At 43.6% G+C, this 25,226-nt stretch overlaps 1 protein-coding gene across 1 annotated transcript; it reads left to right on the top strand.

The window, feature by feature from the left end:
• Window positions 1–99: 99 nt before the first annotated feature.
• map1b (microtubule-associated protein 1B) lies at window positions 100–23,948 on the top strand. Its single transcript, XM_056745858.1, is given in 9 exon segments — window positions 100–506; window positions 2,136–2,237; window positions 14,432–14,514; window positions 15,308–15,448; window positions 15,606–17,274; window positions 17,277–19,262; window positions 19,265–20,779; window positions 20,890–21,122; window positions 21,225–23,948. Coding segments are annotated over 9 exon segments (6,072 nt in total). The 5' UTR covers window positions 100–319; the 3' UTR covers window positions 21,381–23,948.
• The last annotated feature ends 1,278 nt before the right edge of the window (window positions 23,949–25,226 follow it).

Raw genomic sequence — 25,226 nt, 5'->3', positions numbered from 1 at the left:
ATGATATAATTGATATAATTTGATATAATGGCTTAAATCAAAACAAACAAACTGCAGTTTGATTGATATTAATCTTTTCAAGGTGCCGACAGGACTCGCGCCGTTTTCTTTTTTGCTGCGTGACATCATCTGGATGAGAGTGAGAGGAGAGGCAGCACCAGTAGCTCCTCATCATTATGACACATCACACAGTCTGGCGATATAAAAGCCCGGGCCACTCCTTCTGCGCCCCGTCGCTCGGCTTCAGATCCCAGCTAGCTTCAGGTTGCCGGACGGAGGCAGTGTGTGTGCTAGTGAATGCATGTGAGCTTCTGAGAGAATGGCGACGCTAGTTAATCCTGTAGATACTCACGCGCCCTTCGGCGGTGCCAGTAGCATCAGTAACACGGCATCACCCGCATTATCGACACAGCAATTCGACGACAGCAAATATTACCTGCTGGTGGTGATTGGAGAGCTGGTCACTGAAGAACATCTGAAGTGTGCCATTGCGGACATTGAGAAAGGTAGCTCAGCTGACATTTCTATATGTGTTTATACATAGGCCTACTAAACAATTTTGGGGGGATTTATCGTGTCCTCATAAACTTTGGTTATCTAACCTTGAACCCACTTTGGGGTGCAGACAGAATAGCGGATTATTTTAGAACTGGGACTTTAAACAAATATAATTGCAGACTGCGAGGAACTTTCCATGTGTCGTGTTTTGGGATTTCTTTGTTTAGTGAATATGTAGGTGGAAACTGTAGCGCAGCCCCTCCCTGTTTCTAACTGGCGAGAGTCATGCACGTCTTATCAATCGGATCGCATCGCATCGACACCATCAGCACCATTCTGAGCCCTGTCTGTTTTCATTGGGCGTGCGCAGCTCAATCCGACGATCCAGATGTTGTTGTTGTCCAATTTTTCACGATGAAGTTTAGTTTCTGAGTAAATAGGTCTTTTGAGGGCTAGTATGATTCAGCATGTGTATTTATAATGCTCATCGCTGCAACTATGCGTCTGCTTGAATTTGATGGGTGGCGCGATGGTTCTTTGTTTCCCAGAATGTGTTTTTGTCTTTATGGCCCTGTTCTGTTTTAGTAATAAAATGAGAATGTACGAGGGAGATTTTTCCTCTTCCGTTTAATGTAAATAACATATTTAGTGGATCACTGAATGAAACACACCCAGTAATTGTAAAAGCAAGCGCATTGACTCACATTACATAAGCAAGAGCTGCGGACAAGCGCGAAGAAAGCCACAACTTTATACAATTGACAGACCAGGAGACATTGTTGCAGCGCATCCTGGATCATCCTTAAATTCAGCCCAGTCACTCCTGTCTTGTCCGACACCGGCTTGTGGGCGTGGCGCTGTCCGCACTGCAGTGACTACGGATAGTCAGAAGGGCCTTGTTTGCATGCCAAAAGGGCGTTTCGATTACTGCTTTGACCATGTGACAAGCGTCGTCTGTATAAAGGTCCTTATAAGCGTGACACTGTGCACGAAAAAATGCAGCATTAGTACAGTCCAAACACACCTACCTAGTGCATTAAACTTTTTAGTGCATCCTGATTTGATCTGGTATCAAGAGTGCATTTGCATGGCTTTGTTGAGGTCTTTGCTTAAGAGATATTTCCATACATTGATTTGCTTTGAAGGCTCACCATCCAAGCCCCTCCATAGTTAATTTGATAGATATTGTGTTTCGGTTTAATATGGAGGGACGATTTTAAAGTTTTAAAGTTACTTTAGTAATGACACACATGTTTTGAGATATTGAGCTTCAACTTTTTTGCTTTACAGTTGACTTTGTAGATAAAACCTTTTTGTTTTCTAAAAAAAGACCTGATATGTACATAACGTGAAGAAAAACATGACATAATGTAAATACGTTGTCATGGAATACGAATATGTGAATAACTCAGTTCTGGAAAAAATGTCAGAGAGAATCTTATGATTTAAAAGCAACAATCGTCTGCTCAGTTTACAGAAAAATGCAACAAAAAAACCCTAAATATTTCATGTCACTCTTATTAAGACTGATCTAGCTTTTTGTAAACCTTACATACGTTATGTATAAAGAACTAATCTAAAAGGTTTTAGCAATGTGCTACAGTTCACATTTTATGCTTTTTCATTCTGACTTGCAGGAATTCGTTCATGGGACACAAATCTTATTGATTGTAACCTGGACCAGGAGCTGAAGCTTTTTGTTTCCCGACACTCTGCCAGGTTTTCAGCCGATGTGAGAGGTAGGCTGAATATGATCTGGTCACTTTTTATCCCTTAGGCAGCTCTAAGCCCAGCCATTTTATTTGTCGCAGTTTTTGATGATGTCATGTTAAATATTTAAAGCTAAATTGAACTGAGTTTAATAATGATGATGAGTTTAAGAATGTTAATAATAAACAATAAAAAGCAAGCACAGTCCCTGTACAACACGTTTTATTGTATCTTTTTATTTTTTAAATTGGCAGCTGGGGCGCCACAAATATTCTGTTAATTGACAGTTTTTTCTGGAAAATTGCATCGGTTCTCTGTTTTTTTTGTGTAAAGTTGCAGTCTTTTTCTAAAATTTGACGTTTTTTGAGCACATTTCAAAAATAGACTGTTAAAAATGTACTCAGGGAGCTGGGATGCCAGAAATACACTATACTAAAAAAATGTTTCCTATAAAATTACATGTTTTTTCTTGTAAATTTGTGTTTTTCTGGAGTTTGGTGGTTTTTGATTGTATTTCATCTATGAATAATGCATTATACATAAAAACTCTGTAAAAATATAAGTAAAATTCTGTAAAAACTGACATCTTCAGCATGATTAAGCACTATGCCATTCATTCTTTGAAACCGTGATGCTTAATGTGGTTTGTCACAGAACTTCATAAATTTACAATTTATTTTTTCCAGAATATCTTAATCCACAATATATAAATGTAAAGTGCAGAACATATATGCATGGGATGAAAAGGGATGAACGGAATGAAAGCTAAATGTGGGATAATTAGCTGAAAATTCAAAACTAAGCTTTGTTTGCTTTGTACTTGCTCAAAAGGCTTTCACAAATATACATGGGCTTCAAATATATACATGGGCTTTCTAAACACCACTCACTTGAATAATTGATTAATTTGTGATTTAATTTTAATAAAAGAAACTTAATGTGGTTTGTCACAGAACGTCATATCTACAATTAATTTTGTCCAGAATATCTTAATCCACATTGTGTAAATGCAAAGTGCAAGAACATACTGTAAATGCATTTTATATTTACGCAGACTGGCTTCAAATCACTATTCACTTGAATAGTTCATTATAAAGCTAATTTAAAACATCCATAACAGATATTTTTTGGTAAATTTTTACTCAAAATTCAGATTAAATGTGGCTTCCTATTAGTCTCACATGACAGTCATATACATTATTTTGACAAGCTGGAAACGGTGGAAGTTCAAATGCAATCGTAAGGGCCATATTTGACACATTCACAAATAGTAACTCTATAGTTACAAAAATTTGTGCTCATCATCTCTGTCTTTTTGATTATATCTGTTATTAAAGGATGCGACTGAGCGTGCAGGCTCTGCTGTCCACCAGCAAATCTCATTACTTTGCTGAGATCATCAGAATCCAGTTTGGGATTCTTATTCTTAATCTGAATGCCTTTCGGCGGAGGACAAACACGAATGTATCATTGGCTAGTAATCCTCCCTGTAGGATAAACCTGTGCACTTGCTGTTATAGATTTATTTACATAATTTAATTTATTGCTCAGTGGGTTTGTTTAAAGAGGCTTTTTAGACAATTAACATAGGAATTTAAATTATTCTGCTTTTTGCTTATTAAGGCTTTTAGAATGCAAAAAAAACATTAGGCGTCCACCACGTACCCAGTGAATGTCTTGATAATTGCTTTAACCCACCAACCCCTTTTGTTGTTCCTCTTTCCCTTTCTGTCGGTCTCTCGACGTTGTGTCGAGAACGACAGATGGGGTTCGCCCTTGAGAACCAATCAACTCTGACTACTATAGAAAAGGCCAATGAAATTTGGCGAATGCAATTTGCATGCGGGACTCCGCCCCCGGAAATCCGGTATAAAAGGAGGCCGGCGTGCAGCATTCACTTACCTTTTGTTCTTCAGAGCCATCGCTCATGATTACATCTCAGGATTCTCAAATCCTCTTCAAACTTCACTACCGGATCTTCGACGTGTTGCAGCGGATCGTCCCTCCTGCAGCGACCTTCCCCTGGGCGTCTCGGTGGTTCCAGTGGTGTCAGAGCTATTTCCAAAAAGTCCTTTTCAGGACTCGGCACTCTACAGCGCGGCATGTCCCGCTGTTCTCTTGGGTGCGGTACCCTCATCGAGGAGGGGGATGGACACGATCGCTGTGTTAGGTGTCTGGGCGTCCAGCACGCTGAAGCAGCGTTCGTTGACACATCTTGCCCGCACTGCGGGCAGATTGTCATGCAGAAGTTGCGGTCACGGTTGGCTGTCTTCCTCCGGGAACCAGCCAACATTTCGTCTGCTACCAGGGTTGTGGCATCTGTGGCTACGGCCCCGATGTCCTCTCGTGTTAGCAGCGTTAGTGATTCGGGGGCTACTGTGAGCGTCAACCCGCCAGCCAAGCGCTCACGGGCCGTTCACACCCCAGCACGCTCTTCTGACCGTTCCCCAACCGGCGGTGGCATACCGTCCGGATCCTCATCCACGCACTCGGAAACGGGGCGTGGCGAAGATGAGATGTCTATCGCAGCATCGGAGGGAGATCTGCTGGCATCCGACAATGACGAATCCGAGCTTCCCCCTACGGGGGGCCAAGCTCTGGAGGAAGCAGACGTTGAGATGTCGGCCATGCTAACCCGGGCTGCCACGAGCATTGGGTTGCAGTGTACGGCACTGCCTCTACCCCAACGCTCGCGGTTGGACACATGGTTTCTGGGGTCGGATCGTGGTGTCAAGCCACGCCCACCCCCGGTTCCATTCTTCCCGGAGGTGCATGAGGAGCTGTGTCGGACATGGAGCGCCCCACTCACGGCTCGCTCCTCTCAGTCCAGCTCCGCCTCCCTCACCTCCCTCGATGGTGGGGCGGCCAAGGGCTACGTCGACGTCCCCCAGGTGGAACGGGCGATTGCGGTGCACCTGTGCCCGCAGACGGCCGCCACCTGGAGGACCCGGCCTCGCCTTCCGTCCAAAGCCTGTAAGACTTCGGCATCCCTGGTGGCGAAGGCTTACAGTGCTGCGGGCCAGGCCGCCTCCTCTCTCCACGCCATGGCCATCCTGCAGGTCCACCAGGCTAAGGCGTTGAGAGAGCTCCACGAGGGCAGGGCCGACCCAGGTGTTATGCAGGAACTCCGTGACGGCACGGGCCCTGGGTCGGACGATGTCCACTCTGGTGGTCCAGGAGAGACACCTCTGGCTCAACCTTGCGAGAATGAGTGACGCCGAGAAAGTCCGCTTTCTCGACGCACCCATCTCGCAGGGTGGGCTGTTTGGTGACACCGTCGAGAGCTTCGCACAGCAGTTCTCGGCGGTGAAGGAGCAGACGGAGGCTATAAGCCATATCTTACCGCGTCGCGACTCGGCCGCCCCCCAGGCCTCCGAGTTCCCGCGCACCACCTGCTCCCCGACAGCCCCGGACCCCTTCGAGCTCTGCACCGGCTCAAGTGCACCCCCGTGCTGCACCCCGGAAAAAGAGCCCGAAGGGAAGACCTCCTCCTCGTCAACAGCCTTCTAGGAAGAAGCGGCCCTGACGAGAAGACACCGGAGGAAGCAACATCTGGCCCGACCCTCACAGTACCAACTCTGACCGGTCGGTATGGGACGATCCCTGCCTCGTCTCCACAGCCAGGCCCTTTTCAGGGCCTGGCGCCCACTTACTCACAAAGAGAGTTGCTTTCCCCGGGCGTTCATTCCAGCCGATCGCACACTCCACCGGACTGTGCTCGGCGAACCGACCTCACACCCTGGCGAGGTGTGAGGCCGTACACATGCGACAACTGTCACCACTCTCAAACCGACAGTGCGTGCCGTTGTCCCGCCAGGCAGGCAAAAAGGCGGAGTCAACCATCCCTCCGGGGAAACCTCCGCGACATGCGGTTGGCTCTGCCTGCCAACGAACCACCCTCGGTCGGAGTGATGAAGCAGGCCGTCCCCTTGGTCCCCCTGTCACAGTCCATGGGAGCTTGGCAAAAGTTGCCCACACTGTCTCGGTGGCTAATGCGGACGGTCCGTCTCGGCTACTCGATCCAGTTCGCCAGGGCCCCTCCCAAGTTCCGGGGCATCATCTCCCCCTCTCTCAGAGGCAGAGACGCCTCCGTGCTTCGGGCAGAGGTCTCCACCCTCCTGGCGAAACAGGCGATCGAGTCCGTCCCACAAGCCGAGATGTACAGCGGGTTTTACAGCCCGTACTTCATCGTTCCAAAGAAAGACGGAGGGTTGCGTCCCATTCTGGACTTACGTACCCTGAACAGGCACCTTCACAAGCTGCCTTTCAGGATGCTAACCCAGAGGCGCATCCTGACATCTATCAGGTGTCAGGATTGGTTTGTGGCAATCGACCTGAAGGACGCTTACTTTCATGTCTCGATTCTTCCTCGACACCGACCGTTCCTACGGTTCGCTTTCGAGGGTCGGGCATATCAGTACAGAGTCCTCCCCTTCGGTCTGTCCCTGTCTCCACGAGTCTTTACGAAGATCGTGGAAGCCGCCCTTTCTCCTCTCCGGGAGAAGGGCGTGCGAATACTCAACTATCTCGACGACTGGCTTATCTTGGCGCACTCGCGAGATCTGTTGTGTACGCAGAGGGACATGGTGCTCCGGCACCTAGATCGATTGGGCTTTCAGGTCAACCGAGAAAAGAGCAAACTCTCCCCAGTGCAGAGCATCCTCTTTCTCGGTATGGAACTCAACTCTGTCACCATGACGGCGCAGCTGTCCGCAGCACGCGCCCAGTCAATGTTGAACTGCCTGGAACACTTCAGGCAGTCGGCGGTCCCCCTGAAACAATTTCAGAGGCTCCTGGGACACATGGCGTCTTCCGCGGGGGTAATACCCCTCGGATTGATGCACATGCGACCGCTTCAGCATTGGCTACAGAGTCGAGTTCCGAGGACGGCGTGGCACACCGGCAACAGGCGTATGGTGGTAACTCCTGTCTGCCGACGCACTCTAAACCCATGGTCTTCCATGACCTTTCTCCGAGCGGGAGTTCCCCTCGGGCAGATTACGAGGCACGTTGTGGTGACAACAGATGCCTCGCTGCAGGGTTGGGGTGCAGTGTGCAACGGGCACGCAGTAGCGGGGCGCTGGACGGGCCCCCGGCTGCGCTGGCATATCAATTGCCTAGAGTTGTGGGCGGTGCTGCTTGCACTGAGAAGGCTCCGGCCTCTGGTGCAGGGCCAGCACGTACTGGTCCGCCTGGACAGTACGGCAGCCGTAGCGTATATCAATCGCCAGGGTGGCGTACGCTCTCGGCAGCTAACACAACTTGCCCGACGCCTCCTCCTCTGGAGTCAGCAGGTGATCCGCTCCCTGCGGGCCACACACATCCCAGGCGTACTAAACGAGACAGCCGACGCGCTCTCTCGCCAGTACACGCCCTGCGGAGAGTGGCGACTCCACCCCCGCGCAGTTCAGCTCATTTGGGTACAGTTCGGCCAGGCACAGATAGACCTCTTTGCCTCCCGGGACAACACCCATTGTCCGCTTTGGTACGCCCTGACCGAGGCTCCCCTCGGCACGGATGCCCTTGCGCACAGCTGGCCGCGGGACAAGCGGAAGTACGCCTTCCCCCCAGTGAGCCTCCTTGCACACACACTGTGCAAGGTCAGGGAAGAGGAGCAACAAGTGTTAATGGTTGCGCCGTACTGGCCCAACCGCACTTGGTTCTCGGAGCTGATGCTCTTGACAACAGCTCCCCCCTGGCCCATTCCCCTGACAGAGGACCTGCTCTCTCAGGGGATGGGCACGTTATGGCATCCCAGACCAGACCTCTGGAACCTCCATGTCTGGTCTCTGGACGGGACGAGGAGATCCTGAGCAGGTTACACCCCGCTGTGGCTGAAACCATTGCACAGGCCAGAGCGCCATCCACTAGGCGGTTATACGCTTACAAATGGCGCCTCTTCTCATCCTGGTGTCTCTCCCAAGGAGCAGACCCACAGAGATGCTCGATCGGTATCGTGTTGTCCTTCCTACAAGAGAAATTGGAGACTAACATCTCCCCTTCCACGCTGAAAGTGTATGTAGCCGCAATTGCCTCTCATCACGACTCAGTAGATGGAAGGTCTCTAGGACAACACGACCTGATCACCAGGTTCCTAAGGGGCGCGAGAAGGCGGAACCCGCCTTGTCTCCGCTCCGTACCCTCTTGGGACCTTAACGTGGTCCTGGGGGGCCTATCCAGGCCTCCCTTCGAGCCCCTTGAAGCTTCCGATCTTCCTCACCTGACGAGTAAGACGGCCCTTCTGTTGGCGCTCGCCTCCTTCAAGAGGGTAGGGGACCTCCAAGCATTCTCTGTGTCCCCGGATTGCCTTGAATTCGGGCCTGGTAACTCTCACGTTGTCCTGAGACCCAGGCTCGGATACGTGCCCAAAGTTCCCACTACTCCCTTTCGGGACCAAGTGGTGAACTTGCAGGCGCTCCCCATCGGGGAGGAAGACCCAACCCGGTCCGTGTTGTGTCCAGTACGCGCACTGCGCCTCTACTTAGACCGCACACAGAGCTTCCGCAGCTCTGACCAGCTCTTTGTTTGTTTTGGAGGACAGCAGAAGGGGAAGGCTGTCTCCAAGCAGAGATTAGCGCACTGGATCGTAGATGCCGTTACGACGGCATACCGATCACAGAATCTCCCATGCCCACTGTCGGTTACGGCTCACTCCACACGGGGTCTGGCCTCCTCATGGGCATTGGCCAGAGGCGCGTCTCTAGCAGACATTTGTAGAGCTGCGGGTTGGGCTACGCCCACCACCTTCGCAAGGTTTTACAATCTTCGCGTAAACCCGGTGTCAGCCCACGTCCTACGTGGCGACATATAGGACTGGCATCCGGGAGGGCGTATGCCTGCGAAAGCACCATCCCACCCTCTAGCAGGTTGGGTCAGTGTGCTATATATACCTTTTCTTCTTACCCTATCACATGGCTAAGGAAATCGGTACTTCACCAGCCTCCCTTCTTACCCAGACTCTGGTTAAGAACAGGCATTCCATCCATCACTAAGCAAAGCACCCCCTGCGGATTGGTTGGGCAGAGCAACCTTTCCCTTAGGCCGGGATACCATATGACCTATCACAGATAGTTCTAACCGGCCTGGTGCTGTCAGACGCATCAACACCCCCACCGTGGGTTGTTCCGTCTGCTATACTCTCATGACTATGGTTCCCACACATGGTAACCCATGAACTTCCCCAGGTGGACCTCCACCTCGCGGTTAACTACCCAGTCCGCACATTCCATGCGTTCTCCTCCAAGGACGAGACCATACTTTATCCACCATATTCCTCCCCACGGGTAGGAGGTGGCCTCTGTAGCGCTTCTCTGATTAAGAGTCGCGCTTACCCGGTGTAAACTGATCCGGACGGCCTCTCGCCTATAGAGAGCTAAGGCCCCGTCCGTGAAAGTTACCGGTCAGGGCTGTACCCATCTTTCTCCAAGAAAGCTCTGGAACCCCCCGACCACCACACTGGAAGGTTACAGTCTCACGAAAGCTTCGAGATGACACGCCCAGGCTTGTTACCGTCGCTTCGCTAGAGATTGTGACGCGATACAGCGTTGTGGCGTTTTCCATAGGCAACCCCATCTGTCGTTCTCGACACAACGTCGAGAGACCGACAGAAAGGGAACGTCTTGGTTACGTATGTAACCTCAGTTCCCTGATGGAGGGAACGAGACGTTGTGTCCCTTATGCCACGAACACGTATCGGATTCTGCTGCAGTTTGAGAGGTCTCAGGCTCTTCAGAACAAAGGTAAGTGAATGCTGCACGCCGGCCTCCTTTTATACCGGATTTCCGGGGGCGGAGTCCCGCATGCAAATTGCATTCGCCAAATTTCATTGGCCTTTTCTATAGTAGTCAGAGTTGATTGGTTCTCAAGGGCGAACCCCATCTGTCGTTCTCGACACAACGTCTCGTTCCCTCCATCAGGGAACTGAGGTTACATACGTAACCAAGACGTTTTTGTTTATTAGTTTTTTGTTTAATGTCAGTATTATAATACTTTTTTTAACATTCAATTTTAACACTTATAATTTAAGTGCAGAATATAGTAGTCTCTCTCGAAGGGTTATAGATAAATTGCTGGGGGGAGGAGTGATTTGTATTTCAGTGTGGTGGATGGTGAAATATATAAATTACCATCTGGACCCATACACGCATACACAAATAAACACATGCTTAGTCATATCACATAGGCACATCACTTTAGCCTATGTACTTATGGTGCTTGACACTTTAATTGTTTCCTTGCTTTAGAGTTTGAGCCTTCAAACAGTGCCTGGAGGTTTGATGTTAGATCAGCTATCATTGTTCAGAAGATGCACACAGGAACAGAGAGTGCAGCATGTGATCAATAGCAATGCATCAGCTTCTGTAATGTAATCAATAAGCACTTAACTATGATTGCTGTGTCCGCTGTATATTTATGCAGTGAGTGATCATCAAAAATTCTGTGATATGACTAAAATTAACAGTTAAGGATAATGTTACAGTACAGAACATGAATTGGCATGTAATACAATATGATGCTATATTATCAAGTTTAGGATGATGCTTGATATAATCCAGTCTTCTGGTTAATTCGCTTTTTAGTAGTTTAGGTTATGGGTAGTTAAATGGTTTTTTTTACATTAAGAGAATTTAGAAAATGCTTTCATCCAGCACTCTTTCCTTGTTAGACCGCAATGGCAGGGCTGGAAACCCAATCATTGGATGTCTTTAAGTTGAATATTGTTCTGTTGTTTGGCCTTTGTTTTTTTCCCCTCGTTAAAATCCCATTTTGAGATTTTGTTAAAAGGGCAGAGCAGAATATGTACAACCGAGATAAGGCGAGGGAGAAGTCAAGTTTCACATTTATGGCATTGCTTTTGTGTGGATGCGTGTTTTGTTTGTGCGTGTTTGTGGTGACTACATTAGATGGTCGCCTGCCCGAAGGCTGTTCAGTCTGTATTAGTATCAGAGACTGTGTGAGTTAAAATCGAAGGGGACAAAGGGGGTGAGTTAAAAGTTCAAAGAGGGCAGCGGATTAAAGCAAGCGTGCACGTAAAACAATACCGAACCTGACACGTCCTGAATCGAATAGCAATGAAGTATGTGAATGACAAGTGTGAATGACATCAGCAAAATAATTAAGGGTTTGTAGGTAAGTAGCTATCTGAAATATCTACAATGACATAGTATGCTAATTTAGGCGCATCATTTTTGCAATTCTTGTTCAAACTTCCACAGAACACAAAAGAAGTTGTTGTTAACTGGGCGGGCAGTGCTGTTCGGTTACCAACTTTCTTCAAAATATCTTCTTTTGTGTTCTGCAGAACAAAGAAAGCCATAAGGGTTTGAAATGACAAGATTGTGAGTAAATTGATTGAATGATGTTTTTTGGTGAACTATCACTTTAAGGCCATTATAGTAACAGAAGCATATACAATTTTGTGTATGGTTGTGTTTAAAAGAACAATAAAAAGAAAAACTAGATTTATTCGTTTGTTAAATGATTCCCAAAAGAGTGCAGTCTAACGTCAAGTCTGGAAAATCAAGGCGCGGCAAGGGATTCATGGTAAAAGCACCATTTTACCCACCCATGTGGATAATAGTTAGTGGCAGCAGTTAGATTTTCCAGGGGCAGAGGAAAACTCTCTGCTATCGAGTGTGTTGTAATTCTCAGAGCTTTTGTCCCCAAGAGTAGCTGTTTTTGTCGCATAAATGGGTGTTCCCCATATGTGAGGCAAACCTTTAATGATAAAAACACTCCTGACAGATTTTGACACCTAAAAGACCTGAAAGACAGAAGATGGAATGAGGTTGAAGAAAATCTGCAGGTAAACTGCCGTTGAACACAGAGCACTGCAGAACCTCTGTAGAGAGCTTCACCGTGCTCCACATAAAGTACCCACGCCTCTTCCCTACCTTGCTATGCAGATACCAGTCTATATCTGATGCAATTTAGAGTCCCTTATCTCCCTCATTTGATTAAAATTTCTCATTCTGTCCTTACCTTCTCCCTCCGTTCTTATGTAGATCTAGATGAGGCAGGTTTTCCCAAAGGAACCCCACCTCCCTTTTGCTCATGATCAGAGAGAGTGACCCATATCTGAATCTGGGGTCTCAGACATGCTGTTTGATTTCTTAGAAAAAAGCTGTCAAATTACTGCTCTGCCTCTGGGGCAATTCTAAATGTCCTTTGTTTACAAAAGATGATAGGGAAAACAGGAATCAGAAATGATCAAATGAAAGACTGGGCATGCACTGAAAAATGAGATGGAGAGATATTAGCATATTATCATTCAATCAGATATCTCATTTTGTCTGTTCTGCAGAACTGTTTAGTCTCCATTAACAAATGGATGGCAGACAATTTTTTACAACTTAATTAAGATAAAACTGCTGTGATGATCTTTGCTCCTGACAACATTATCCCCAAGTTTAGGCAGTTTTTGGGGGGTTTAGCTCTCCCTGACCGCAGTGACATGAGAAGCTTGGGTGTCATTTTTGATAGAGCCTTGTGTTTTAATAGTCATATAAACTCTGTGGTTCGTTCACTATTGCAATCCTTCATGAATCGACTGCAAGTTATATAAAATCCAGCTGCAAGGATTCTGACTAGGTCCAGTAAGAGGTCCCACATTACTCCAGTACTTAAGAACCTACATTGGCTTCCTATTGCTTTTAGAGAGCATTTTAATATTCTAGTTATTACTTAAAGAGTCTTGCATGGTAAGGCACCCTCTTATATCCAGGATCTATTATGTGCACATTCTCCCGGTCGGTCTCTAAGGTCATCTGACCTGGACCTTTTAACTATTCCTACACGTTTTAAGACAAAAGATGATCATGCTTTTTGTGCTGTGGCTCGTAGGCTCTGAAACTCTCACTTATTACATTGAATTTGTCCTGATTTTATATTTTATTGCATGTTTGACTGTTGGAATTCATTTATGTTCGCTTAAGCACTTTGTGACTGTTGTCTTTGGAAGGTGCTATATGAGTAAATGTTAAGTTTTTCTAATGAGCAGAAATAAAGTCAGACCATTATAGGAATAGTTAACCTTCAAAATGACAATTCTGTCATTTCTTTCTTCTGCAAAACACAAAAGAAGATGTTGGTAACCGAAAACCATTGGTCATCATTGACTTTTATTGTATGGACACAAAACCAAATCAAATCAATGGTGTTCCAACGGTATTCTTTTCCCAACAATTTGAAAATATCTTCTTTTGTGTTCTGCAGAAGAAAGTCATACAGGTTTAAAATGACAAGAGGGCTTGTCAGTAATAACAAAATTTTCATTTTAAAGTTGAACTATTCCTTTAATGATGACAGCAATACAATATTGTCATATACACAGCTGTGGGGGGGGGGGGGGGTTGGATTATGAAACCATATTTGCTGTGAGTGAGTGATGAGGCTTAAATAAAGAGAAGACCTCTGCAGTAATCGCACATGCTCTGCTGACAGTGACAGAGCTGCTGTCTCATGCATCCTAACAGCCTCACCCCGTCCGCACAGCTTGATGAATTTATAATAGGATTGATTTATCCAACACGGATGGGATGGGTAGATTTTCACTTGAATTTATCATGAGTCATATGGATAGGATATGAGGTTAAAATGAGATAGAACCGGAGGCTAAATGAAATTGTCTGGACAGTGTTGTCACAATGTCAGAGGACATATGAAATAGGACACAAGGACACAAAATTCAAGAAAAGAGCAAACATGCACAAACCACGGTGGAATAGGCCTACTGGAAGCTATACCCATGAGGTGAGAAAGGATGTCAAGTTGCTGGAAGAAGGGCAGAGGTTAATTAGATATCTGTGTCAATAGAGCATATAGAGAAAGAAATGAGGAGAGAAGGAAAAAGTATGTGCATGAGTACACATTAGGCCATTATATGGGACAGCTGTCACATAAGAAACACATGAATGAATATTTATGAAACTAAGAGCTGAAGGAAGTATGCTGGACAGGAAATGATGCCTGGTCTTCAGGAAAATTACAGACCACACATAAGGTGTTTCCCAGAGTTTACTTTCTTGATACATTTATTTTCTGGCTTTTCATTTTGGTTTAGGTAACAGTGTTTGTATGGGCCACATTGTGATAAGCTTGTCTCGAAACAGCATTTTCAAATACAGAAAAACAACTAGCAACATTTTCTGTAAAACAAATACAAAAAAGTGCTTGAAGAACTGCATGTGCATTCTGTTTCTCATAAAATACATTTTATTTGCAGGACAAAAGAGTCTGCACCACAAAAGCAATGTGCTGGAGACGGTGGTGCTCATTAATCCATCAGATGAAGCTGTTAGCACCGAGGTAAACATCCTCCCCCACACACACTATAGTGCCTTTATATAAACAAATATTTTTGCCACTTAAAGTATTTTAGTTTTGACTGTCTGGTTAATATAAAGTAAACTCAACTAAAACACCACTGGCAAAGTTAAATAAACCTCAGTGGGGATAAGAATAAATGCACTGCAGCTTGTATCCTATGGGACAGGAACATGGTTACAGTCTTGACAACAACAAACACAAAAGACTCATATTTTGAAAATGATTGAGGTTTTTTACATTTAAAAAAAACATTGTTACATCATTGACTAGCATACACAAACATAAAGACACTTTTGGGTGTGTCTCAGTTGCAGGCAAACTCACACATATGCACACACAACCCTCGTTCACACACTGTGACTGCAGTTTGGCATTAATAATATGGTAGAACACTGCTGGCCTGAGTCTGGCAGACCGCCCAGAACAGTCACTGGCAACAAACTGGAAAACTCTGGCTTGGACAGAACGCAAGAATGAGCAAGAAATAAGGCCGAAAACCAAAGATGCAGTTTGTTCTCATTAATGCAGAGTCAAAAAATATGTAGGTGGACTTATCATTTTTCTGTTCACTTTGTTCTTGTGACGTAAGTGAAGAACATGATTTGACATGTTTTGCAATCTAAATGGTCACAAATTATATTAAATATTACATTACAAAAAGGATGTTCACATATCATTTTTGTCTTTCAGTTACTGCCAATGCAGGCATTGATTAGTTTTTATAAGCAATGTAAATGTTTAATTAAATTTTACACATTTCGCCTATGCCCAGGTACGTCTGATGGTCTCAGACACAGCTCACCAGAAGCTGCTTGTCTTGGCCGGACAGTGTTTTGAAAATACAGGCGAGCTTATTCTACAGTCAGGATCCTTTTCGTTCTCCAGCTTCATTGACATTTTTGCAGATCAAGAGGTGAGTAGTTGTCACTGTTTGTTGTTTGCTCTCTGTTGAGTAAAGATTTTTAAGCAACTGTCAACAGATATTAAGATTCAGCTTGCAGAGTGTATTTCAACATCCTTTACAGGATCAAGCTGTCTTGTTCAATAAAATGTTTTCATTTGACTCACAGATTGGGGAGCTTTTAAGCACCGTACATCCAGCCAACAAAGCCAGCTTAACCCTTTTCTGTCCTGAACATGGTGACTGGAAAAATTCAAACCTCGACAAACACAACTTGCAAGACTTCATCCATATGAAGCTTAACTCCCCAACAATCCTTCCAGAAATGGAAGGTCTCTCTGAATTCACGGAGTACCTCTCAGAATCTGTTGAGATCCCATCTCCGTTTGACATGCTCGAGCCCCCTACCTCAGGAGGGTTTCTAAAATTATCCAAACCATGCTGTTATATTTTCCCTGGTGGCCGAGGTGATTCAGCACTGTTTGCAGTTAATGGCTTCAACATGCTGATTAATGGTGGATCTGATAGAAAGTCTTGTTTTTGGAAGCTGGTGCGGCATCTTGACCGAGTGGATTCTATTCTCCTAACACACATTGGAGATGACAACCTTCCTGGGATCAATAGCATGCTGCAGCGCAAAATTGCTGAACTTGAGGAGGAGCAGTCACAGGGATCCACAACTAACAGTGACTGGACAAAGAATATGATTTCACCCGATATTGGTGTTATGTTTGCCAACATGCCCGAGAACCTGGAGAACTTGTCTGCTAACTTCAGGGTTAGAAGAAAGGCTGAGGAGGCATCTCTTACTCTACAATACCTAAACAAGCTGTCTTTGAAACCTGAACCTCTACATAGGAACACAGGAAATACGGTAGAACCTATTATACTTTTTCAGAAAATGGGTGTTGGAAAGCTTGAAATGTATGTTCTCAACCCAGCTAAGAATAGTAAAGAGTTGCAGTACTTCCTAAAAGAATGGACTGGCAGTGAAAAAGACAAAGCGCCCATCTTTTTACCAAATGGAAAAGAATCTGAGCTCCCAGTCACTTACTTGTCTTCCATCTCATCACTGATTGTGTGGCATCCTGCTAACCCATTTGAAAAAATTGTCCGTGTTCTTTTCCCAGGTAATTCCACACAGTATAACATTCTTGAAGGCCTAGAGAAACTCAAACACTTAGATTTTCTCAAGCATCCTGTGATCACACAGAAAGAACTATCTTCAGATTCAGCCCCGACACTCAAGCAAGCAAAGATGAAACATAAGACAGACAGCAAGGAGAGCCTGAAGTCCACATCAAAACCATCACCGAGCAAACACCTCCAAAAAGAGTCCAAAGAAGAAGCCTCTGAAAAAGTAAAAAAACTTAGTAAAGCTGACTCTGTTCATTCTGTGGAAACTCAAGAGGTTATACAAAAAACTGTGAAAAAAGTAAAATACGGCGAAACGAACATCAAAAGCAAGACAGAGCAAACACCAAAAATCGACAGTCCTGAAAAAAAGAAAGTTGAGATTAAACCAAAAACTATAAAGAAGGAAATAAAGAAATCGGTGGAAAAGAGCGAAACAGATAAAAAAGATGTCAAACCCACACCCAAAAAAGAAGAAAAGGTGAAGAAAGAAGAGGCTAAAAAGGAGATAAAGAGACGAGACATTAAAAAAGATTCCCTTTTAAAAGAAAGTAGAAAAGACGAAAAGAAAGGAACACAGAAAGATGAAAAAGAACCTAAGAAGGATTTGAGGAAGGCTGGAGGCCTAAAAAAGAATGTCGCTGGAACTGCAGAGGTAAAAAAGCCTGCGCCTAAACCAAAGGTTGCAGCACGAGGAAAGGGTCCGGTAGTCCAGCAAAATCTAAAGACAAGGCTAAGTCTAAACCTGTCAAAAAAGAAGTTGGAGAATTAGTGGCTCCAACTTCTGTCTCAGGTGCTACTGCTGAAGAACCAGCTGCTGAAGCTGCTGTCAAAGAAGCTCTTGAGGCTGAGAGATCATTGATGTCTTCTCCAGAAGATCTCACCAAAGACTTTGAGGCTTTGAAAGCAGAGGAGATTGTCGGAAATGAACAAATGATATCTCAGACCAACATAGAAGATTCTGATCATGGAGAGATGATCAATTATGGAGAAATAACTCTTTGCAAAGAGTCTCCAGAAGCAGTAGAGTCCTTAGATGAAGGAATAGCAACCACTGAAGCTGAAGAGGAATGTGGAGGTACTCCAGGGGATCAAGAACTCAATCAAAAAAGCAATGGCACTAGTGAAAAATTTGAGGATGAGGGAACAGGGCTGGAAGAGTCATCTGAGACCGGCGATTATGAAGAAAAGGGAGATATAGAAGAAGTGGATGAACAAGAAAGAACTAATTTGAAAGATCTGGTAGAGCAAGAAGGGGAGCAAGAAAACAAGGAAGTATTAGATTGTGGTACAGGAGAATCACAATGTAGACAAGACCAAGAAACTGAGAAACAGAGTTTAGATGCAAACACACTACCAAAGCTCCCTGCACCTGTTTCTCCCACACCTTCTATTCACGATGAAACCCTGCCAGCAGGTTCAGAAAGTGAAGCTGCGTCTGATGATGAAAATCGAGATGAGCCTCCAGAAGAGTATACCACATCTGGACACACTCAGTCCACAATTGAGATCTCAAGTGTTCCGACTCCTATGGATGAAATGTCAACTCCAAGAGATGTGATGAGTGATGAGACCACGAATGATGAAAGTGATTCTCCCTCCCAAGATTTTGTAAAGTATGGTATTACTACAGATCATGAACGAAAGACACTCTCTCCTCTCAAAGATCTTCCTGAGTCAGAACACTCAAAGAGTGATGCCACTGAGGGCCATGATTATCATGCATCAGCTTCCACCATTTCACCACCATCTTCACTGGAGGAAGACAAATCTGGCAAGGAGTGTTTAGCTAAAGACACATTCTCATTTGGTTTGGATAGACTGAGTGCTACTACTACAACCATGCCTTTTGTGAGGTCACCTTCTGGCGACCAAAATATAAACATTGACCATGTTCATTCAGGCGTGTCTTCACCAATTGAGCTGGGCACCACACTTGCAGGAGTGTCAAAAGAAATGGACTCATACAGTCCAGAGGACAAAACATTAGAGGGTCCTTTATCTCCTCAGTCCTCAGGTCATACACCTTACTATCAATCCCCAGTGGAGGAGAAAGATGGCACTCCTCCAACAGAGGAAAGTTCCATGCCCCAAGGCCCCATTATTGTTGACATCACGAGTGACAAAGAATACTCTCCCAAACAGGCTAGCCCTATTGATGAAGCAGTGACCATTTCACAAGGGGAAAAGGTGCAATCACCTTGTCATGACACAATCTCAACCAAGGAAGAAAAGTCACATTTTGAGATTGACAAGTCTGACAGTAATGATAAAAAGTCAGCAACTGACAACGGTTCTTCATCCTCAATGCCACCAGCTAAGGTAGAAAGAGTGTCTGAGACAAACCCCTTTGCAACATTTAAAGAAGAAACAAAAATGTCCATATCTGAGGGAACCACATCTGATAAGTCTGGCACTCCGGTTGACGAAGCTGTTGCAGAGGATATGTTTTCTCACATGGCCTCTGCATCAACAGCATCACTTGCAACAAGTTCTTTACCAGAACCCACAATAGATGATATCTCGCCATCACTACATGCTGAGGTCGGCTCCCCGCATTCCACTGAGGTAGATGACTCTCTCTCTGCCTCTGTTGTTCAGACTCCAACCACAATGCAAGAGTCCGATGTCCCACTGTCTAAAGAGGAAAGTCCCCGGCCAATATCAATCTCTCCTGGTGTTTCAGGCAAACTGGAATGCCACAGCAGGAAACAAAATCCCCTGAGCAGTCCACGTCAGTTGAGTTTGAACAAGAATCTCCACAAAACTCACTTGCATTAGATTTTAGCAAGCAGTCACCAGATCATCTGTCAGAAGGAGTTCAGTGTACAGCCACTGAAAATGGTCCAACAGAAGTTGATTACAGCCCCTCAGATGGAGCAGGTGTCATCGGAGAACAGCGCAAACCTGGTGGAGTGGGCGCGAAGCTAATGCTTTTCAAAGAGTCAGATAGTACCCAAGTTGCCTCTGTTTCCCCGTCAGATGCTTCTCAGTCCACCCCATCAGTTACAACACCACTGCAAATTGGGGAGCCAAGAGAAATGTCCCCAAACGCTGGGCCTTTCTCAGAGTCTGTAACTCCAAAAGTGTCGCCCCGCAATCATTCCCCCTTGTCTCCTGATGCATCTCTTGTTTCAAGCAGATCAAGTACCATGTATGGGGAACCAGACAAAGGTAAAACAAGCCCCACCTCATTTTGCCATGAGAGTGGAATGCATAAACCAGAACACACCCTGCAGAGTATAGAGAAGACTTCTCCTTTGTCACCCTCCTGTGCTACTGTGTCATATTGTTTTTCACAGAAGACAGATGAGCTCAAACTAGGCCTAGGGACCAATCCTTTCACCGACTCAAAATCCCCCACCAGTCCCAAATTGTCATCTCCATTCCAACCTTCTCCCTCTTCCTCTTCCAATCAGCCAAATGCTGAGGAGAAGTTTTCCAGCAGCATATCATATTCCTACACCTCACAACATGAGGACTCTACCAAGAACTGTGATGGTGGATCTAAAGGGCCAGATATTTCAAAACCAAATTTTTCTCATTCACGGGCAGATGTGGATTTGTGTTTGGTGACCTCGTGTGAATATAGGCATCAGAAGACTGAGCTTTCTCCTTCGTTTATAAACCCGAGCCCTCTTGAGTACTTCATGAATGAGGAAAATCCTCTGGAGGAAGAAAAGCCGCTGGCTAAGTCAGAGGGCGGACCACCTCCGCCTGGAGGAAAACAACAGAGCAAGCAATGTGAGGAAACTCCACCAACCTCTGTTAGTGAATCTGCCCCCTCTCAAACTGACTCTGATGTTCCTCCTGGCACTGAGGAGTGCCCATCAATAACTGCAGATGCAAATATTGACTCTGAGGATGACTCAGAAACGCTACCGACAGATAGGACACTCACTTATCGTCATGCAGACCCACCTCCGGTCACCCCCAGAGACCCCCCTCCTGCTCCACCACATCCTGATGTCTCGATGGTGGATCCAGATGTTCTTAAGGCTGCGGAGGCATCCCAAAAAGTGGATGGAGGAATGCCAAAAAAGAATAAAATCAGCAACAAAACCAAGTCGTCTACATCCAAGAGCTTGTCAAAAACAAGTGCCATCAAGGAGTTGAAAACATCTTCGCCAAAAAAGACTATTGAGGAAAAAGATGCCAAAAATGCTACTAATACATCTGCGTCAAGGGGAGTGAAAAGTAAGACTTCAGGTAACCCTAGCTGTACCCTCACAATTTTAAGATGAAATATACAATATAAAGTCAATATGTAGTTTGCAATATGTTTCTTTTCTAACATAATTTTTTTCCCGGTTGTTAAGGAAGCACAAAGGCCAGCAGTGGAATGTCAGTACCCAACTGTCCACCAATGTATATGGACTTAGTTTACATCCCAAATCACTGCAATGCCAAGAATGTGGATGCAGAGTTCTTCAAACGTATCCGGTCCTCCTACTATGTAGTCAGTGGTAATGATCAAACAGCACAGGAGCCATGTAAGGCCGTCCTGGATGCCCTAATGGAAGGAAAGAGCCAATGGGGAAATAATACACAGGTATGACATCATGTCTAATGATAACTTCCTTTCTTTAACATAAGTCTTGTCTGTCATGCAGTGAAGTGGGATATAATTGTATGTATTTTCCTAACAATCTAGGTCACACTAATTCCAACACATGATACAGAGGTAATGAGGGAGTGGTATCAGGAAACCCACGAGAAGCAGCAAGATTTAAACATCATGGTTTTGGCGAGCAGCAGCACTGTGGTCATGCAAGACGAGTCTTTTCCTGCATGTAAGATTGAGCTGTAAATGTGAAGATGTTATATATCGGAGAACAAAACATCTAAAAAGATGTATCACACACAATCACAACTATTTTGGCTTACATTCCAACTTCTCACTGGAGAAACCTTTAGTTAACGTTTCTCCATAGAATTACTGTATCTCTTCTGAGGTTTCACGTTGTAAAAATGAAGAATTACAGATTTAGGTTTGAAACGTTGTTGAATTCGGCTTTGTTTGCCACAGAACAAGCATGTTATTGACATATATATAACAAGCAAGTTATTGACCTCCTAAAACACACACATACTGTACACACACAGACGATGATATATATTAATGCAAATTGAACAACAGACCAAATACATAGTGAATGAATATTGAACTGTAAACTCAAATAATTCTCAACAAAAAAATGGATCACATCACCCCATTGATTGCTAATGTTTACACCAAAGTTTGAAGGATTATGATGCCTTAGAAAGTTAAACTGAATGTACAAAAAATATGATGCACTTAATATGAAAACGATTAAACGGTGTGTATGATCCACATTCACAAACACTTAAAACACATTACATGTATATCATATGATGTTAAAGCTATATACGTAAAAATTCAAACATAATATCTCAGCAGCTCTGATTTGTAATACTATAAATGTGAGGCTTGCTACATTTGCAGTTATGTACCATACAGAACAAGGATCTGATCAATTAAAAAAATCCCCAGCAGAACAAAAACCAGCGAAAACATGCATAACCTTAAAGGAGTAGTTCACCTTTAATATGAAAATTCTGTCATCATTTACTCACCCTCTTGTCATTTCAAATCTGTATGACTTTCTGTCTTCAGCAAAACACAAGAGAAAATATTTAGGAGAATAAAAGCCCCCCATTCACTTTACAATAGGTTACAATAGAAGTGAATGGGGTACTGTGCTGTTCTGTTATCGACATTTTTTAAAATATCTCATTTTGTGTTCTGCAGAAGAAAGCAAGTCATACAGGTTTGAAATGACTAGAGGGCGTTTAAATGATGACATCATTTTCATTTCAACTACTCCTTTAAAGCTAGAGTTAACATTAATCTCATACCCTTTCCTCCAGGACTAGGAAACAAGTGACTGACTTGAATTTAATAGATAGCCATTTTTTGTTTTATATCCGTCCATGATGGGTATACAGTCTCCAAAACGAAATTCTCCAAATATTGCTGCTATTATTTGCACATATTGATTATTTATTTTGACCTTTTTTCTGAGTAATAATGTTGTTATATTTCAATGCCTTATTTAATGTTTAATTTATTATTTTGAATTTGTTAGCATTCCTGTGCAGTTAATAATGAATGACGATCTTTAACAAAGAAAACTCACTTGGATTTAAAGTTGTGTGAAAGTTGACAACAATTGTTTTTGTTTTCATTCAATAACTATTGTTTGTCTTTTACTCCAAATGGGGTTGGTTTAAAATGAAAATTCCATTTAATGTTTGAAATTTGCAGCGGTGCTGTATACATGGTACTGATTTGAATCTTATACATCGGCAATTGTAATTTTCTTTTTTTTTTGTCAATGTTACCAGAGCCATCAAATTGAAAAACTGAAAACTTTCCTTTCCTTAGAAATCTTTTATAAAACTCACTGTAGTATAATTATAAATAGCTAGGTGGCTGAGTGAGTGACGGGAGGATGTGCATGTGTAATGTATTGCTGTATACTTCACATTTTTTTCTGCTTACTTTTACTAAAGAGGAAACTCATTCTTTACTGCCAGCCGATCGTTGCAAGCATATGACTGACATAGTTCATGATTAATTTGGATCATGTCTATTGCATAAAAACATCACTTTTAATCAAGAGCCATTCAGTCTTGAAAATTGTAACATCTCATTAAAGGTTACAGAGATTTGAAATCCAATCATCCAATCCTTACAACACCACCACTAGACTGGACAGATAATGCACAGATTATACCAGTATTGCAGTTATTTGATGTCTACTTGAAACACTAGAGGATGTAAGTGTAAGTAATTTGAACAAACATGAACTGTAAATTTGGTTCCATCATGGTCCAACTCTTCAGAAGTTCATGATACAGTAACAATACACTGTTTCTGAAATGTAAGGTGTCAGACATCACAATTCAAAACTAAAATCTAGACTCTCTTTAATTCTGTGACAGCAGCAGCGGCTAACATTAACCACATGCTTCTGCAAACTGCATTGTTTATCTGCAAGACATACAAATGACTACGAACACCACACTTATTGCACAATTTGAACACTTGCCTTCACTTCTCTCTTCTCAAACCCTCACAATCTGTGCCCTCTCTGCGCTCACACCTTTGGGTGCTTGTAACAATTAGTCTGCCGTTGTGTATGAAATATATCTATATCTTGTGAACTTGCATCTTTCCTCTTTTCATTCCTAACCCCATATCTAGAATAGAGGATAGCCTCAACTGGAAGTATTACCTTGTGATTTTTCTCATGTTTGTGTGCGATATCTTCTCCCACCTCTGGGGGGTTGATGTAAAGGGAAGTACAATTAAAAAGAGAGAAAATTATTAGTACACAATAAAGAATTTTGTGGAAAATATCTTGTGTTCTTTGTTATAGTTTATGCGCAAATGGGAGTGTGTGATCATGTGCGCTTACGGTTGCTCGCAGGCAGTTTTTTAAGAGTTTAATTGGCCATAAAAGAAATCTGTGCTCCAGGGATCATATGCCTCAGAAGAATTCTTTTAAAGATGTGGCTATGAATAAACACACAAAAAAAGGATTTATGTATGGAAGCAAATAAGAGACATAATGTTTTGAAATTTAACAGCCTATGAATACTTGATTTTGAATTATTTTACTTTTGAAATCATGTATCTGAATTTATTTGTTTCGAATTTACAAATTTCAAGTTAATACTTTTCAAAGAAAACATATGTCTAATTCGACTGCTCAAATTCAGATAGAAAAATTCAAGTTAAATATTCACATGGTAACATCCGGGCTACCCAGGATAGGAAAAACAGTTGAGCCCAGAGCCTGTCTGCAATAGAACCGAACCACTGAACCGAACCGTTGAACCGAACCAATGAACCGACGTCGGGCGGCCTATCAGAGCACGACAACCTGACTGTCTGTCATGATCCAAGAAGAGGTCAAGGCACGGATATTAAACCTGTAAAGAAGATGACTTCTAGGGAAAACGAAGGCGCTCCGGTAAGTTTGCTGTTTATGTACAATCAGACTCTACAGAACAAAAGTATGTTGTTGCTAATTATTTTTTGGAACTATTATTATTATTATTTTCCGACGTCTGTTCGGTTCATTGGTTCGGTTCAATGGTTCGGTTCAATTGCAGACAGGCTCTGGGCTCAACTGTTTTTCCTATCCTGGGTAGCCCGGATGTTACCATGTGAATATTTAACTTGAATTTTTCGATCTGAATTTGAGCAGTCGAATTACACATATGTTTTCTTTGAAAAGTATTAACTTGAAATTTGAGATCTGAATAAGAGCAATCAAATTTGATCAATCTGAATGTATTTTATCTGAAATTCTGTAAGTTTTTTTTTTGTATCTGAATTTGTGAGCATTAAATTCAGGTTTTTAAATTGGAAATCAAGAATTTTCTTATTTAAATTTCATAGAGGTAAATTCGAAACAAATAAATTCAGATACATGGTTTCCAAAGTAAAATAATTCAAAATCAAGTATTCATAGGCTGTTAAATTTCAAAACATTATGTCTCTTATTTGCTTCCATATTTATGCCGTCAGAAAACATGATTTGAAGATTATGTGAATTATTTACAAACCCTCTCGTCATTTCAAACCTGTATGACTTTCTTTCTTCTGCTGAACACAAAAGAT

This window comes from Triplophysa dalaica, chromosome 4, assembly GCF_015846415.1.
Source record: "Triplophysa dalaica isolate WHDGS20190420 chromosome 4, ASM1584641v1, whole genome shotgun sequence".
Classification (NCBI taxonomy): Eukaryota; Metazoa; Chordata; class Actinopteri; order Cypriniformes; family Nemacheilidae; genus Triplophysa; species Triplophysa dalaica.
This window is presented reverse-complemented; position numbering and strand designations above follow the sequence as displayed.